The sequence below is a fragment of the Colossoma macropomum genome, unplaced genomic scaffold (assembly GCF_904425465.1).
Source record: "Colossoma macropomum unplaced genomic scaffold, Colossoma_macropomum, whole genome shotgun sequence".
Lineage (NCBI taxonomy): Eukaryota > Metazoa > Chordata > Actinopteri > Characiformes > Serrasalmidae > Colossoma > Colossoma macropomum.
Genome location: NW_023494791.1, coordinates 21,562,746 through 21,580,473, shown reverse-complemented (window position 1 = coordinate 21,580,473; position 17,728 = coordinate 21,562,746). Strand labels below are relative to the sequence as shown.

At 37.9% G+C, this 17,728-nt stretch overlaps 1 protein-coding gene across 1 annotated transcript; it reads right to left on the bottom strand.

The window, feature by feature from the left end:
- Positions 1-4,703: 4,703 nt before the first annotated feature.
- slc43a3a (solute carrier family 43 member 3a) lies at positions 4,704-17,396 on the bottom strand. The gene is made up of 13 exons (XM_036574379.1): positions 17,283-17,396; positions 14,243-14,729; positions 13,181-13,310; positions 12,852-12,898; positions 12,695-12,771; positions 12,449-12,541; positions 11,737-11,876; positions 11,489-11,640; positions 9,922-10,065; positions 9,415-9,522; positions 8,082-8,268; positions 7,855-7,975; positions 4,704-5,219 (listed from the first exon to the last, which is right to left on the bottom strand). Exons 2-13 carry the CDS (start codon positions 14,433-14,435, stop codon positions 5,076-5,078), a joined length of 1,536 nt encoding a protein of 511 aa, XP_036430272.1. The 5' UTR covers positions 14,436-14,729; positions 17,283-17,396; the 3' UTR covers positions 4,704-5,075.
- Positions 17,397-17,728: the final 332 nt, after the last annotated feature.

Here is a 17,728-nt window from a genome sequence, read left to right as displayed (position 1 = left end):
ATATTATTATTTCTGACCATCTCCATAAAATTCTTCTGGACCCAGAAAAATCCAAGGCCCAATCCCATTTCTTATTTTTGCCCCTACCCCTTGTTTTCAAGTGTCACTTTGCCCCTTGGAACTGAGTTACAAGGGGTAAAGGTTGAAATCCTACTCTGTGAAATGGGACAACCCTCAAATAAAGCGATAGCAGAGGAGGGTAAAGTTCAGCAACCTCGCTGCTGGTCTTTAGTTAAATTTAGGGAATCATATGCCTTTAAAGAGGGGCAGGTGATAATTATTAGTTATCATCCACCCCTAATTCATCGGTGATATGAAGCATATGTCAGCTATTCGCCAGCTTTGAATTTTGCTGTTCCCACCTTAAATAGAGCAGCAGTTACATTCTGGCACCTTACCATTTAAGGTGGAATGGGACATTTAGCTAGCTAGCTACCAAGACATTAGCATACTACTAGAGACTTTATATTCTTGTTATGAAGAAAAGAACAATAATTCCCTGAAACAACATTAAACTAAGATAATACACTGGTTATCATATTTTTTAAAAATACTTACATTTCAGGGTTTCTTTGGTCGCTCGCGCAGCCGTCTTGCTTTTTTTTCTCATAGCACTCGGTTTGGAGTGTCTCTGAAAAACCTATGTTTGGAGGGCCATGTAGCCCTAACACTTTGCCCTACCCCTCCATCTCAACAAAAATCAGGACACCCTACCCCTAGGTATGAATGTGCAAAATGGAGGGGTAAGGGCTAAGTGGTAGGGGCAACAGGTGAAATGGGATTGGGCCTAAATTTCTCATTTCACCTTGTGGTAACACATATATTTATCAAGGTGTCAGTGCATTCATATCAAACATATCTCTGTAAATACTGTTGTAGATGTATTGTACTCTTTTGTACGTTTTGCGCTGTATATTATGAGAAATTGTATGTTATCAGTTTGTTTTACATATATGGTTACATACAGTACTGTGCAAAAGTCTAAGCACCCAAGCAAATCATTGAAACCCATTTATCTGGACAGTAAGTATGTTTTTTGTTTCTCAAAACAACATGTAACGTTGCAAAACAGCAAAACACAAATTCAGTAAAATGTAACAAGAATTTTGTATTATAAAAAAGGATAGCTTTTGAGCTAGCTAGATGAAAAAAGTCTAATTCCTGCTTTTTCCTCAATGACCCCAGCCACAGCATTCAATTATTAAATTGCATCACCACTGATTAGCCAAACCAGGTGTTGGATGAAAGCAAATAACACTGGGATCTCTGGTGGAGAGGCTTGGAAATCATCAAATGAACAGATTGACTTTTTGCATTAATGTTATTTGTATTTCTTCTAATATTAGTATTTTTCTGAGCAAAAACATACTGTCCAGATAAATAGCATTTTACATATAATTTTCTCAGATGACTTTTGCACAGTATTTTATATCTATGTTGTTGGGACAAAACCTTATATCTCTGTTTTTGTTGTTTTTCTTTTTTTGCATTATTTGAAGTTAAATTGGTGTTAAATGTAATGATGAATGGACGAGCAGAATGGGTCCAAGATAACCTTCTCCATTAACTTCCCTTAAAATTTAAGAACATTTCTCATGTAAAGTCACCTTTTGGAGATATAAGATTTTGATCCAGCAGATATAATATTATAGCACTCCAAGAACTGGATAGATAATCTTTGTTTATTACCTACTATGAATACGTTGAATAACAGTGTGAACATACTGAAAGGGTTCATAATCAGGATGAGATATTTGAGTTACTTATACACTCGCTAATATTGGTAAAGATGTTACAGTGCACAGCTTTGTTTTAATATGCAGTACTTACTATGCAATCTTTGTATACTTCACATATTTGAAAATCACTGTCCTTTTTTTAATAGGATACACTGTACATGTAGATCTATTCATTTTCATCTGAAGTGACTGATGCAACATGACTGATTTTATATAAGGGTCTTTCATAGGGCTAATGAGAGTTACGTGGTCAGAAGTGGACAGATTACAGCGGATGTAGCGTACTCTTGCAAGTAGGACATTTAAATAAGATGTAATTCCTTGTATTTGGCTGATCCTGTGTATTCATCCTCGATTAGAATCCGCCTTCTCTTGTTGTGATATCTGTCATATGATTTAATTGACTGGTTTTTTAAATGCAGCTGCTTTTCTGTGTTACAAAATGTCAGCATTTGCTGACATGTTTTGATTTGCCTGTTTGAAAGTTAGCATACAGTATGCAACAGATGGTGTGATTCACAGCTATCAGTTTAAGTTCCACTTCCTTGTTCATTAAGGTCTCTTTCTTCTGTAGAGCTGCAGGTGGACACCTCCAGGCGAGCGTCATGGAGCTTGTTGGAACAGAACTCAGTTCCATTTCCTGCCAGTAAAGAATGATGCGGATAGGTTCAAGAGAAATGCTGAATTCCACCTAATTTAAAGGAAACAATGTAATTTAGAGTGAGTTTGATGTGAGGTGGTGCATTATAGAGTAACTTACAGACTCAGATTTCTTTACAGTGGTGGTGACGTGAACCAGGGGTCAAAATGACTACAACACAAAATATAGTCGTTTTATTTACTATCCAAAACATCCAGTGAATCTACACGTGTCTTTTGAGGTTTTATGTGTAATGTTGATAATGGTTTTCCTCACACTGCCGCTTGTACCTCTTCACCATGAATGGCTTTCAGCCTTATTGAACCAAGCATCTAGTCAATGATCCATTCAGAGAATTTGGCATGGTTTCTTTAGTTTGATTAAATCTGCTGCCGGGGGGAGTTATGGCGTGTACATGATGGCTGGAGTAAAATTTATCAGCATGTAGAGTCTGAGCTTTCTGTTTGCTTTTGTATTTTCTTTTACTGTGTAAAAGAGGCACTTTATTTCTGGATGTTTTTTTCTCAGCGAGCATGGAACCTCATTTAAAGCACAATCTGGATCAGTAAGCATTTGTTATTAGTTTAAGCACTAATAACAATAAAGCATGACTGATGTGTGACATAGTCCAACTCATGTTTTTTCCAGTTTAAAAAGGTACTTTGTGAAATGAGCTAAAAATTCCATGCATTTCTGGTTTTGTTAGATTACATTTTTTAATAATCAAACAAATGCAGCAACAGTACTAAGAAATCATGTTTACAAAGAAAAGAAGATAAAACAGTAGAAATACTCAGATTTTTGTTTCAGCCTTAAAGAGTTAAGAATTACCTTTTATACCAAAGCCTTATTCAAAACTATCATAAAACAACGTCTCAGGCATCAAGCAATGCACTTGTAACTACAACTTGTAATAACTTTGCATCAAGTAGCTTATAAAGACATTAAGTTCTTCTGATCTCTGGTTCCTTTCACCACTGTAAACAATTCTGCCTCTGTAAGTTTCTCTAAAATGGAGTATTTCACATAAAACCACTCTGAATGACTTTGTTTACATCTTAACAAAGTAATTATGCAATAAATGTCCCCTTTAAATACATGTTTAATTTACAAAAACATAAATGAGTGTATCGAGTCTCAGAGACCAGGACAATGCAGTTGCTATACAGTTGCAATACAGTCTAGACTGTGTCCATGTTTGGTAAATGGTGCATGGTGAGCTTGAGTCATTTATTCTTTAGCTTAAACAAAAAAGTGGCTGAGAATAATGAATCATTTCTTTCATTCATGAGATTTTCTCTAAATTACACATAATAGCTCATATGATGACATTCTATCAATGAATGATTTCACTGGAAAATCTGACTCTAACATTGATCATTTTGTCACACACCACCAAAATGGAGGTCATAATGTGGAAACAATAAGACCACAGCAACAAGCCACAAATTACCAGGCTACCTGCAGGGTCCTGTATGACAGTTAACCTGTAACTCAAATGCACAGCACCAGAGGAAAGACTCAGATTACATTGTTAGATTCACTTCATTGGGAGCTTACCTCTATCATACTTGTTTGTTTGATGACTATTGTCACTTGTTGCGTAACATGCGAAATCCCCCTCAAATTGGCAGCTTTCAGAATTTGAGTGTTACAGTGGATCTGTGCCAACATCCCAACCAGATCTACCTTAATAAACTACCGAACATAATCAGCTGAAAATGGCTTTGATCACTGTTTGCATTTACAATCATAGGGCAACCAAGGCCATTAGTGTCAGGGTTTTTTGTTTGTGTGAACCAGTGTACTCTAGCATAAGGACTGATGACTTTACACCAACACTTCAGAGTCCATTTAAATGGAAAATGCACTGCTTTTTCAAAATGTCTTCATTATTCAGCCATTGAGATGCAAACAAAATGATTCAGAGTAGTCTGATGTGAAATGGTTCATTGTAGAGAAAATGACCAACTGACGATTTCTTTACAGTGGTGGTGATGGGAACCAGGGGTCACAATGTCTACAACACGAGTATAAAACCTACGCAGTTAACATGATTTCTGAGTTTTTATATATAATGATGATAATGGCAAATACAAGTAAATATGTGACCATTGCATGAAATAGAGGGATTAAATCCTTCAGACATGTGGTTCCTATCATCACCACTGTGAACAAGTTTGACTGTACATTTTCTAGAACAGAGCATTTCACATCAAACCATTTTGAATAACTTTGTTCACATATTAAACATCGAATTATGCGAAATTTTTAGGAATTGGTGGAATTCCTCTTTAAATAAATGTCTTTTAATTACATAAGCTTTTCAAAAGATTATGCATATTTCCTTACTTGGAAAAATTACAGTGTTTTAATGCAACTATCTATGTACGTTCGTATTTTTACTTTACCATTTCTGTATTTTTTGTCTGCAAGTCATGTCTTTTTTTCCCAGTATATATTTCAAACAATTAAAACTCTCAGAAGATGCAGCATTGTTTCAGCTGTGGAATTTTAATACAAACTATATATGAAAACTGTATAAAATTGCATTATGTCAAAGTTATAGGCTCACACGTGTAACACATTTCAGTCTAGTCTTTCTAATAAAAAATACTTTGCCATACGTTCCACTCAAATGGCTATTTAAAAAGTATTACGTTGTTTACTTTCTTGACAATGACATCATCACAGCACTACAGGGAAGCTTCTCTGTTTGAAGAATCAGTGCAGATGCTCTGTGTGTTCTCTCTCTGACTGGCCAGTCTTCTGCAGTGGAGGAAGATGTTGAGAGGATGGACGAAGGCCAGTAAAGTCAGGATGGTCAAACTAACGTTCACCTGAAATGACAGTGAAGTACAGCATGAATGTGGGTGTTTGCAAATCATCATACAAGCTATTTACATACAAGCTAAATCATCATACTGATATTTATGGAATCTCATTCTACAAATGTGAACAGATCATTAATTGGCAGCCAGTTCTAATCTTCCATAACTATTCTCTGAATTGAAATAGCAACTTTTTTCAAATTTGGTAGACCTAGCCATAGAAGAGGTTTCCTTATTTTGTGCCTCATATTTTGCTTGTTTTAGAATAAACATGAAGACTTTAACTTAGGGGTGGGCAATATGGCGATATTTAGCGTTATTGTGACAAATTATGTCACAATACTCTTTTCTGAGCATGTTGTGGATATTGTCTGTACTTAAATAACACTGACTAACTACATGTTTCAGATTTAGTGCAGTGCAGTGTGTAAAACATTAAATTCAAATAATTTAAATTATTAAAATATGTTTGTATATGTGGCATTACAGGGTCATTCATTAAATCTCAGAAAATGAAAATATCCTGATGCATATTATGTACTGTGAAAATGTCTTGAAATATCATGATATAATATTTTTTGCCATTTTGCGTACCTCTACTTCAACCTAAGAAATAACACAGATGAAATTATGTAGCAACAAAATTAACTTCAATTTATTTTAAAAATTAGTATATTTTTGCCTTGATAACAGCTTCACGTAAGCAGTTTCAGCCACTTGGAATACTTTTCCAACAGGACTGAAGAATATACACATATTCTGAGGTCTTGCTGGTTGCTGAAAACTACTTTTCCAAAAAAATAAATAAATAATATAAATAATAATTTTTTAAACTTTTATTTTTTTTTTTTTAATTTTGGAAATAACCTCATACATAGGCTTGACTTGGACTATTTATGCTTGTTTAGGCAACGACCTTTCAAGTAGTTATGCATAATCCTGTAGATCAAAATGACTTTAAACTTCTGACTAGTAGTAAATGTAACTAAAGTTCCTGTTTCTTTCCAGTTAATGCATAAATCCCACATAAAGCAATGCTGTCCCTTACTCAGCTAAAATAAGCTCTCTATTATCTAATCATTAAGTTCTCTTCGATTGTACAGTATATCTTAAGTTATATGCTCTTTTTTTATTACATTCCTCACACAGACACAGGCTCAGCTGCATAAAAACCTTAGTGGAGCCAGGCTAAATAAGATGAGACCAAGAGAAATAACAATAAATACACCAACAAGACATATTATTCTCTCTGTCACAAATCAGCTGTCACAAACTTATGTCTTTTCCTGATCTGAAATATTTGCCTTGTCCTCCCCCTAGTGTTCAGAAACTACAACTCCCTCTATGTTTCAGAGCCACTTCCCAGTTTAATGACTGGTGAGGCTTCCATCAGGTAATGTAAACTATTGAAATGAGTGAAAGTGCTCCACAAAGAGAGATGAAAAGCTAGAGGAGATGAGTGCAAGGTGTTATATATGCAAAAGTTTGAACAACCCCAGTCAAACTAAATGTTTTGTTGATTTTCTAAGTGAAAAGAAGTTAACATCAAAATAATTAAATATACATTTAAACAAACTTAAATATGACATTTTTCTACAAATATTTGATTAAGCAAGCAATGCTTTTTTAATTGGCAACATCTATCTACTTCTAACCAAACATATTGAGAATATGTTTCCCAAATATTGCACTGGTTTGCAGTGATACATCTTACTCTGACATACTACATTGGAAAATGGCACACCACACCAAAAGCCCTGATACTGCCAACTCAGCAGTCTCTTTAAAGGCTCCTGTAAGAGTATGTAACTCCGAAAAGCTTTCAAAGGTTTTCCCCTACGTCTGAACTTGTGATTATCATAACTGTGTACACAAGCAGAGCCATTTGAGCATAACATAAGGTTAATAGGTAGGAAAAAAAATAATAATAATAAAAACTGGTGAGAAAAAGCTCATACTTTTTTTTATAGTTCTTTAAACATAAACAATCAAATTTGATGAGATATGTAGTTGTTACTTTCAATTAAACACTCAATTACTGCAACACAGTAGTTTGAGTGATAACTACTTACTCTTGTCTGGTAAACACTAGCATGTAATCAATACAACAAGGACACACAGTGTCACTGATGTGAAGCACCTCTCTTATGAAGCACTAAGATCTACTTGAGTCCCTTTGTGGAGAATCTTCAGCCTGCTAAACGTGAGTGTGTGAGTGAGTGAGTGAGTGAGTGAGCTCCAAGCCAGGTCCATGAGGTGCTTCACATCTAAGGGGTCAGGGTTTTTACAGCGTAGTTATCCAGTTTTTATTTTTTTACAAACCTCTGATTTAACGTGTCTGATACAGAACATTATACATATACTATTCAGAACATGGTGCACTATTGCTGCAGACATTAAATGAAACTGTAATATATGTAAATATATTACTGTCTGTTATTTTGTTTCAAAAATCATTTTCATGTCTATTTTTTAAAGTTGTTGCTACTTTTACACTTTTGTAAATTTGGTTTGGCCTACAGTGTAAAACTATTATTATTAGTAGTAGTAGTAGTACTAGTAGTAGTAGTATGTGTGTGGTTTTGCATCTGCATCACATTTTTCTGGCTATGGTAGCCGCAGGAGTGATTACAATGTGACTTACATAGAAGGGATCCCCTTCGAGAGTTTTTACCAGGGCTAAGCACGGATACTGCAGCAATGACACAATTGCCGAGAGGGACATCACTAGACCATACAGCTTTCCAAAGTGTTGAGCTGGGAACCTGTTAGGAGTCAAATACATTTCAAAATTTCAATCAGAATGGCCACCTAGATGTTGTCAACAAAGCATTTTTCATTTATTTTTAAAATTTCTATTCATTCACTCACGCAATGCTGATGAAAGCCGCATTCCCTCCATACAGAAAAGAGCGGTTGAGGACCTGCAGGACAAATGTGATGTACTGGAGAGGGAGGAAAGGAATTGTTGCACAGACAGAGAAAAGAAGACACTGAAGAGAGGTAAGAAAGAGGGATAGGATGGAAGAGCGCAAGTCTGCTTCCTTCTCTGTCTCTCCTGCAAAAAGATAAGTGGAAAGATGGGATGGGTAGTATTACTTTAAAGTAACATTTTAGTGTTACTCTCTTAGCACTCTGTATGTCCAAAAGTTTGTAGACACTGCTCATCCAACGCTTCTTCTGAAATCAGGGGTATTAATAGGGAGTTTGTCCCCCTTTGCTGCAGTAACAGCCTCTACTCTTTTGGGAAGGATTTACACTAGATGTTGGAACATTGCTGTGAGGAATTCAGTGCATTCAGCTACAAAAGCATTAGTGAGGTCAGGTACTGATTTTGGATGATGAGTCCTGGATCACAAACTCATACCAAAGGTACTAGATGGAGTTCCATCACTCCAGAGAACATAGTTCCACTGCTCCAGAACCCAGTGCTAGGGTAACTTTTATCCCTGTATCTAACACTTGTCATTGGGCATGTTGATCTTAGTGTCTTGCACTAAGTATGGGTGCACCTGAAAGGGTACTTCAACTGATTTTTTCAAAATTTCTGTATAATTAAATGGGTGAGATATGGACAACATAATTCAGAGTGGTTTGATGTGCATTGTAGAGAAACTTACTGACTTGGATTTCTTTACAGTAGTGGCGACAGGAACCAGGGGTCACAATGTCAAATATAGCCATTTTATTTACTATCTAGTTATAGTAAACCTTTACACATCTTCTAAGTGTTTAATAATGATGTTATTAATGGTAAAATTGTGGTAAATCTAAAAATAAGTTTTCTTTGGGGATTATTTTGCGTTATAACAAAGATATATCAAAACTATTATAAAACAATGTCTCAGACATCAGGCAGCATATTCATAGCCATTTAATGCAATGACTTTGTGTGAGGGAGTTTTTAAAGGCACTAAACTTCTCAGACGTTTGGTTCCTTTTGTAAACACTGAGAAAAATTGTGACTGTAGGTTTCTCTAGAATAGGACATTTCACATCAAACTACTCTGAATTACTTTGTTTACATCTTAACAATTGTATTATGAAGAAATTAAAAAAAAAATCAGTGGACTTTCCCTCAAACGTAGCTGAATTCACCAATTAGATAATGTGTCTGGATACTTTGGGAGATATGGTGCATCTGAGAACAATAATAGGTTGGCACATTTGTTATATCTACATTATAAGCTGTTTGTCATCTGACCTGGCTTCAAGGCCTTCCCCTTGTGTCTGTCCATTAAAAGTCCATTCCAGGGGGCACAGAGAATCCCACTCAACTGAGTGAAGGCAAATGCATTGGTGTACTGGCTAACTGCGGAAGAAAGACAGAAATTTAGAAAAGATTCCAAATGTAATCAATTACACCATCACGTAACTCCTTAAAACTCTAGGCTTATTATTCAGCAATTAACCTTAAGGGTTATTACCCAGTAGCTACTATTAATTATTTAGTAACTACTATAAATTATTTAGAGACTAAACTGAATCTAACATGCAAAGTATGTAGCTATAAGAATGAAAAATCAAAATGAAATGTTTATTACACCTTGTTTACACCACTGAATGTGAAAGAGGTTTACCATGAAATGGATGGAATCAGTTACAAAGCATGTAGGTATTTTTTTGGAAACTTAGGACATCCTAAAATTTTGACAGCCCTAAGAATATGATTAAGTACAGTACACTGATATATTCTTTTACTGGATGATACCAATGACTGGGTCTTGGTTTGCCAGCCGGTTCAGCATGGGATTCAGTGTTCCGATGAAAAGATAATGACGCAGCTGCATGACTGAAAGCCATATCAGATGCCATAGAAAGAACCAGGAGATAACGCAGCTTCTAAAGCTGCTGTCTGGAGAGAAAGAGAGTAAACGAGAGAGAGAGATAGAGAGAGAGTGAGAGAGTAAGTAGGTGGTCTCAGAAGTTCATGGTAAAGATGCCTTATAATTATGGTTTTCCATTTCAAATCCATTTAATTTGATACACAGTGTAACAACAACAAAACATTTTGCTTGTACACGACTGTTCAGAAGTTTGGAATCACTTTTCATATTAATAATTTATTTATAAAAATAACAATGTAGATATACAGAGCCCTCCATAATGTTTTTTCATTTGCCACTGTACAGTTTTACATTTATACTCAAACAATTCACATGTGGTTGCAGTGAACGATCTCAGGGTATTTTTTATACATTGTAGTTTATCATGTAGAAATGACAGCACTGTTTATACATAGCCCCCCTCCCCCCAACTTCAAGGCATCATAATGTTTGGGACACAGCAGTGGTATGTACAGTAAATGAGTCGTGTTTAGTACTTTGTTGCATATCCTTTGCAATGACTGCTGTGAAGTCTGTGAAAATCTGCTCTGGTGATGCTCTGCCAGACTTGTACTTCAGCCACCTTCAGCTCCGTCTTGTTTCATGAGCTAGTCCCCTTAATTTTTTTCTTCAGCATATGGGATTGAGATCAGGTGACTGATTTGACCAGCCAATTTTTTTTTAGTTTTTAGCTTTGAAAAACTATGTAGTCTTCCTGTAGGACGAAGTTCCATCCAATGAGCTTTCTGTACACTTTAAAATTCATTTTGCTACTGCCATCAGTGGTTACATCATCAGTGAAGATGAGTCAGCCAGTACTCGTGAAACGAGTGGCGCAACGGCTCCCGAGTGGCGCAACCGTCTAAGCGTTGGCCCTATCATCAGGAGATCGCGAGTTCGATCCCTGGTGATGCTACAGCCATCCGTAGCCGGGAGTCTGAGAGAGTACAATTGGCCTCGCTCTCTCTGGGTGGGTGGGTGGCCCCTCCTTCTCCCCCCATCACTCAGCGCGATGCTAGTCAGCGCAGGCGTCTGTTAGCTGACGTAACAGATCTGGCGGTTGGCGCTTTCCTCCGAGCGCGTTCAGCTGTCCAATGACGTTGCGTGAGCGGCAGTTCGAAAAGATGCGGTGGCTGGTTTCACAGGTCTCGGAGGAAGCCTGTGTTAGCCTAGCGTTGATAGCATCGTGTGACTGGGGGAGTCCTAACTAGCGGGTGGAATTGGAGACGACTAAATTGGGGAGATAATCGGGTAAAAATTAAGCCAATACTCGTGAAAGTCATACAGGCCTCTGGCATAACACCCCCACCACCATGTTTTACAGATGAAGTCATATAGTATGTGTATATATATATATATATATATATATATATATATATATATATATATACAAAGTTATAAATATATGTTAATTATTAATACTGTATATTTTCTGCATTAGTGAAGCTGTACCTTTCTCTGCTGGCTCTCCCAGCTCGGCTAAGTCATCGCTCTTCAGTGGTTCACTTTCTCCATCTTGCTCAGGTTTGTCTGACACGTTCTTCAGCTCTTGCTTTGCTTCCTTTTCTTCCACATTGTAGCTGTTTGATTTACCACAGTTCACCCTGTACATGGATAGGATGTGAATTTCATCATTAACAACAGAGACTCTAATAGCTAATTATAGATAATTAACTGGCTGTAAATAGTAGCCTTTTCACCCATATCTGTAGTTTTCTGGGACTGGATAGGGGATGTGTGATTTGGGCATGAGGAAGAGGGTCCGCAGAAGGTGGATGACATCACAAGCGGAGAGAAAAAGGAAAGAGGTGCGAAGAGAGATGCCTTTCTCATATAAGACCTTAATGAAAGAAAATCATGGAAGTTTATGGAAGATTACTTCTTGAATTTAAAACATGTGAGAATGGTCAAACTTAAGTGAGTAGGTGGTCGGATTGCAAACAGATGAGCAATGACAAACTGCCAACTTTGCTTCTGTAATGTAAAGCCCAGAGAACACTGGCCAAACGTTCTGCAACATCAACAACACCCCCATTCATACTGTTCTAGAATGTTCTTCCCCATGCATGCACATCTAGAGCATTTCTATCCCATTCATACTGTTTCCACTGTTCTAGGAAGTTCTTCCCATTCATACTGCTCTAGAATGGTGTCTTTGCTTATACTGTTCACACTGTTCTAGAAGGTTCTTGCCATTCACACTGTTCACATTGCTCTAAAATGTTCTCCCATTCACATTATTCACACTGTTCTAGTGTTCCCCCACATTCACACTATTCTGGAAGGCTCCCCATTCACATTAGTATACTGGATTGGCAGTTCTGCCAACATTAGAATGTTTGTTGGAGCATGTTGGGTCAGTGTGCACTGGACTTAACAGTAGGGTGCTTTGAAATCAGGTTTATTCTTTACTTTGATAATGAGGAAAACTGTAGATGACGAGTCAAAGGCCCCATTGTAGAGAGTGATGATAGTAGATCGATGTGTGCCAAACAGGTTCCCCACCTAGTGGTATGGAAGATTGTACTTATACTTAATTCTCATAAACAGGGTATTCTCTAAAACAATAGGCTACACAGAGCACAAAATGAGCTACAACAGTCAGCAGCTTAGTTCAGAACAGTGTACTTATCCACACAGTATGAACACATTTAATACCTGTATGTTTGTAAGAAGGAACAAAATGCCTCCTACAGTAATGCAAGAAAGAGCTGGGAAGAACAACAGGGAGAGTGCTGGAAGAGAGGAAAAGTAATCACTACATCAGCCCAAGGGAAGAACAGAGTATAATCATTTCAGTAGATTTGCTTTTTACCTTTACTAGACAATGCCACAAGCAACGTTCCTGTGGTATAGAGGAATCTATAAGAACATAAAAGCAATTTTAGTTACTTTCATTGATTAAATTGTGTTTTTTACAGTGTGTTGTGACCATTTGGTTCACAGATTAAAACGTCTGTGATCAGTGAATCGCTTTTACTCTTATTAAAACACCATAAGCTTACGTGAAACCTCAGAAGTTTTTAGTGGTCTATGAGGCAAATTATATATTTGGTCCATTTAAAGTTGTGTATCCAATGTGTAGTTGATCAAGGTTATGCTAACCCTGTCACAGCTGCATTCCTATCAATAAAAAGAACTCACATTGCTAGGAATCTTGTAGCCATTGTTCCAAAGTGGTCAAAGAGGAAGCCATTGGGAAGAGTGAGAAAGTTGTTCATGAAGGAAGCAACAGTGAAGATGAGTGAGAACTGCTCATCCTGAGCGCTGCAGTCTGAGAAAGAGAGAAAGAGATATAAAGTTAAGAGAAAGAGATATAGAGTTAGTGTGTGTGTGTGTGTGTGTGTGTGAGAGAGAGAGTGTGTGTGTGTGTGTGTGTGTGTGTGTGTGTTGGGGGTTAGCTTTATTGAGGAGCAAATTTTCCAGTAATGATGAAAATGGCTGATGCTGAAAGGTTATTTGGGTGGCCTCAAGAGGATTCTTTGCACAGTTTTTTAGGATTTTTCCCCAATTTAGTCGCAGCCAATTCCACCCACAAGACACATGATGCTGGGAGGGTGAAGGCTAGCACGTTTCCTCTGAGACACATGATGCACCACCACATCTGTTTTGAACTGTTGCAAATACAACATCATTGGACAGCTCAACACACTTGGAGGACAATGCTAACTGCTAACTCTGTTACATTAGCTCGTGCATTAGCTAACCTCCACTATTGGCACAGATTGATGGGGGAGAGAGTGAGGCCAATTACATGAGCTTGGATTCTCAGCTGCGGATGGTTATGGCACTGCCCTCTATGATACTGGGGCCAACACTTGGAGGGTTGCGACACCCAGAAGCAGTTTATGCAGTTTTTATTTGAAAAAGTATTCGATCCCATAGATTTGCTACTGGTTTTTGAGATTAGGGTTGAGGTTTGGTTAGACATAGGCATTATTTAGCTACAGTAATCCAGAAGTCAATGGGAATATAAAGACAGGAAAACAAATGTGAGCTAAACTACAATGTCTGGATCAACCTACTAAAGAAAAAGAGTAAAGCTATTTTTTTCATTTTCTTCAGATTTAGCCTCAGTAAATTCTTATTACATGCAGATTATATATGGGTCTTACGTATAACTCCATGTCCTGAATGTTTGTAACAGAATTACTCATCAGCCATTCAGAAAAGAAGACAGATGAAGAAAACATTCTACATTCTTACCTGTAACAGCTGTGCCATTGCCTTCAGTTACAGTGACACATAGATCACTGAAGTATCCATCTGTCTTCAGGATGAACACAAGAGAAGCCCATCCAAACACAACCCCGGCAAAACACAGGCACTCCAGCAGGCCTGTAACCAGAGTCAGTTTATACCGGACTCTCATCCCAGATTCACCATCACATCCCAGCATCCTCCTCTGCTTCTCTAAAAACACTTCGTGGTCCGTCCAGCCAAGGCAGAATGTGTGTATATGCTGTGGCAGGCCTTGCTCCCACTCCTACTGAATGTAGAGTTTCAAATGCAGTTTCTTCTTGTTCTGAGCAGTGTTTATCACCCACACGCTTCGCTGCTGGTGCTTCAACATATGCTCCAATGTGATAGTACACCAGTATAGACTATGGACAAACGAGATAAAACTGAACACTCCTTTAAACCAAACCTCCACAGCTTCTCCACAGCTGCTTACTGGCACACTCTTGGAACACTATAAGAAAAATGAATAAATAAAAGCAAACAAAGCATACAGGAATAAGGAACGATGATCTCAGAGTCACATGTTGCAAACAGCATGCAGGATCTCTGTTATAATTTTAGGTCTGTCAGTGGTCTTTATTTTGCAATTTCACGGGCAACTTGCTCTTGCCACAAGAATCATGTTCCTCTTTTCATTCATCACTTCCTCATTATGGACTTCATATGTTTGAGTCATTTCTTTTTTTCATTATAATGCCATGGAATGGGGCAAATCTCCATCCTTGGACAGTTTGAGATCACAAGACCGCTGTTAACAATATTTGGTTGGGGGCTCATTCTCAGCACAGCAGTGACACTGACATGCCACAAAAATAAGGCTGAGGAACAGTTTTCTACAGTCTGGTCAGAAAAATGGGTGCTTCAAAGAACAATTTTTAAACTGACTTGTTCTTCACGGAACTTCAGTTGGAGTTTGGGTCCTTGTACAGCTGTTAGAGTGTACAACTCTCAGTTGCCTTTATGGCCTGTACAGTAAACGATCTGTATGAAAGCGGGTTTCAGCAGCGGTCTTCACAAACCGGGCAGTCAGGAAACTGGACAGTAAGGATCATTTGTCAAAGTACGAAGCTGAGAAGGCATATGACGCAATCTGTCTGATTTGAAATTTTCACACCAGTGAAATGTTGTAGAGTTAATAATGATAGTTCACTCTCATTGAATGCACATTTGATGAACACAGACACAAATCCACAAATGTCTCAATTTTTTTCTTATTTTTATTTTTCTGCACCATTTGAGCACTGCAGCTGCCCTTGGATCAATAGAAATGCTCCAAAATTGCTTGGAACAAAATCTCTTTTCAGTAACTTACATTAAAAGTAAAGACCATTTTTGCTTTCCCCTGTAAAGTTGCAGTACTGGAGATATTTTTTGGATAATTTGGAGTTTAACTCCAACTTAAACTCAGTTTGCATTTCATTTTTTGAGTGATCAGACTGTGGCCGTACAGCACAAATCACAGCCATTCCACATGCATTACATTTCACGAAAACCAAAATATAACTTCACAGGTCATAATTTCACAAAATATGAGGTCACAGCTTTGGCTTTTGATGTGTACAAGTTAAGGGTAGTTTTAAAGTACCCTTTTAAGGTGCTGTTTGAGCTAAAGGTCTGTTTACCAGATATTACTTTTAGTACCATTTTCTTTCCTTTAATTTCTTGTAGTTTCTAGCAGTTTTGCCCAACACACTCATGCTGTCGTTATAAGGAACTGCTTTTGAAACAAGACACACAGGACTGTGTTTCCTTAAAGTGTCGTTGAGCAACCACCATGAAGAGAGAGTGTTCACAATGATAGTCTCTCTATTATTTTTCTATGGTAGCTGTTCAACAGCGCTTTTGGGAAACGCACCCCAAAAGTGCTATGTCTGTTGTGAAAAGGGCTATACAAATAAGCTGAATTTAATTGAATTGAATTTTGAATTAAACCGTAAGACCTGTAGTTTATACAGATGCAATTGGATGGTTGGATTTGTGTATATAAGGTCACACAATCTATTTTAGACCGTATTCTTTAGTGGCTCCCTGCCCCCTGTGTAGCGCACTAAATAGGTCATGAAATAATGGCTTCTTCACTCATGTCTCATTACCTAGTGAACTGTCTACATAGTCAGAATAGCCCTGCACAAAGGCTGTGTCAGTTCCTAGATGAGGTTGTTTGGACCATAATTTAAGATCATTCTATTTAATCGGTGAGGCAATCCCTCAACAAGCTTTGGGATTGTTTATTGCTGTTGGACCAAAACCTTGTATCTCCATTTTTGTAGTTTTTCAGTTTTTGGTATAATTTGAAAATGCCTACCGTCCTTTATATGAAGATGAATGGACCAAAAGAAATGGCCCAAATTACTTGGAAAAATGTCTGGTTTCATTGACTTATTTTGAATTTTCACAGGGTGATAGTGTGTGCTGGGCTGGTGCGAGTGCAGCAACATACCCAACATTTTCACACTTCAGTATCACTGCTAGGTTAAGATAGTTCTGCTACCCACAAATATCCAGCCATGAGCAATTCTGTCTAATAAACCGACCCTTGAAGAACACCTAGAGGGCTGATAACACAAATTATACAGCAGATGGGATACAGTCTCTAACTGTACACCAACAAAATGGAGCTACAAGGTGTTTCTAAGTGAGTGTGTACTGTTTTTTCTACATGACACATACACATCTACAAAAAGAACAGCTCTTCATCACAATAATATAAACAGCAATTTGCAAAATGATCTAAACCAGGACTTTATTCTGGGCTATGAACAGTCAACCCACACAGCCTGCACACATGCTCTCCCTGGTGAGTCCTAATCCAGATTACCACGTCTGTCTTCTCTAATCTCTCTGCCCAACAGGCTTCCTCGTCGATGAATAAAACGTAAAAGCCAACACGGCACCATCAGCGTGCTCTGCTTCGCATCTGATATCCTATACTTAATACATTCGACAACGCGGCAAAAACCGTTCCTGCAATTACAAAATCCCACCAAATTACAACGTTTCTTACTCGGTTGTGTTTAAGTGCTGCTGTCGTTCTGTTTCACACTGTCGCTCTCGCGCTGTTCGGGTCGAAACCTCCATAAGTGACTCCACACACAGTGATAAAGAGCGCAGTCTGAATCACTTACAGGATGTTTTCAGTATCAGCCGGTCAGAGTCGCTGAGTGTCTCAGTGAAGCGCGAGCCGCTGCAGACGGGCACGAGCATAGAGCGGCGCGCGCGCGTTCACGTCAGCAGCGTCTCCTGTGCTTGAGCCCGCAGTGTTTATGGATTTGTGACTTTCTGAGTCTTTTTAGATGATTTTACCTTAATTTTGTGGAGTAAATTTGTGAGGAGCCTTTTTTACATTTGAATCATTGATGTAATCACTTTTACTCCCCGGTTCCTTTCAGGGTTAATTTCATTCTGCTCTGTTAGTGAAAGCACCTGTTGTGTTTTGTTGTTTTACACACC

Bases quoted from the DNA above. Each gene is read 5' to 3' on its own strand.
- slc43a3a (XM_036574379.1), bottom strand. From the start codon at position 14,435: ATGCTGGGATGTGATGGTGAATCTGGGATGAGAGTCCGGTATAAACTG. The intron at 13,311-14,242 runs GTAAGAATGTAG...TCTCTTTCTCAG, and splicing joins CAATGGCACAGCTGTTACAG to ACTGCAGCGCTCAGGATGAG. The intron at 12,772-12,851 runs GTAAAAAGCAAA...CCTCTCTTCCAG, and splicing joins TGTGGCATTGTCTAGTAAAG to CACTCTCCCTGTTGTTCTTC.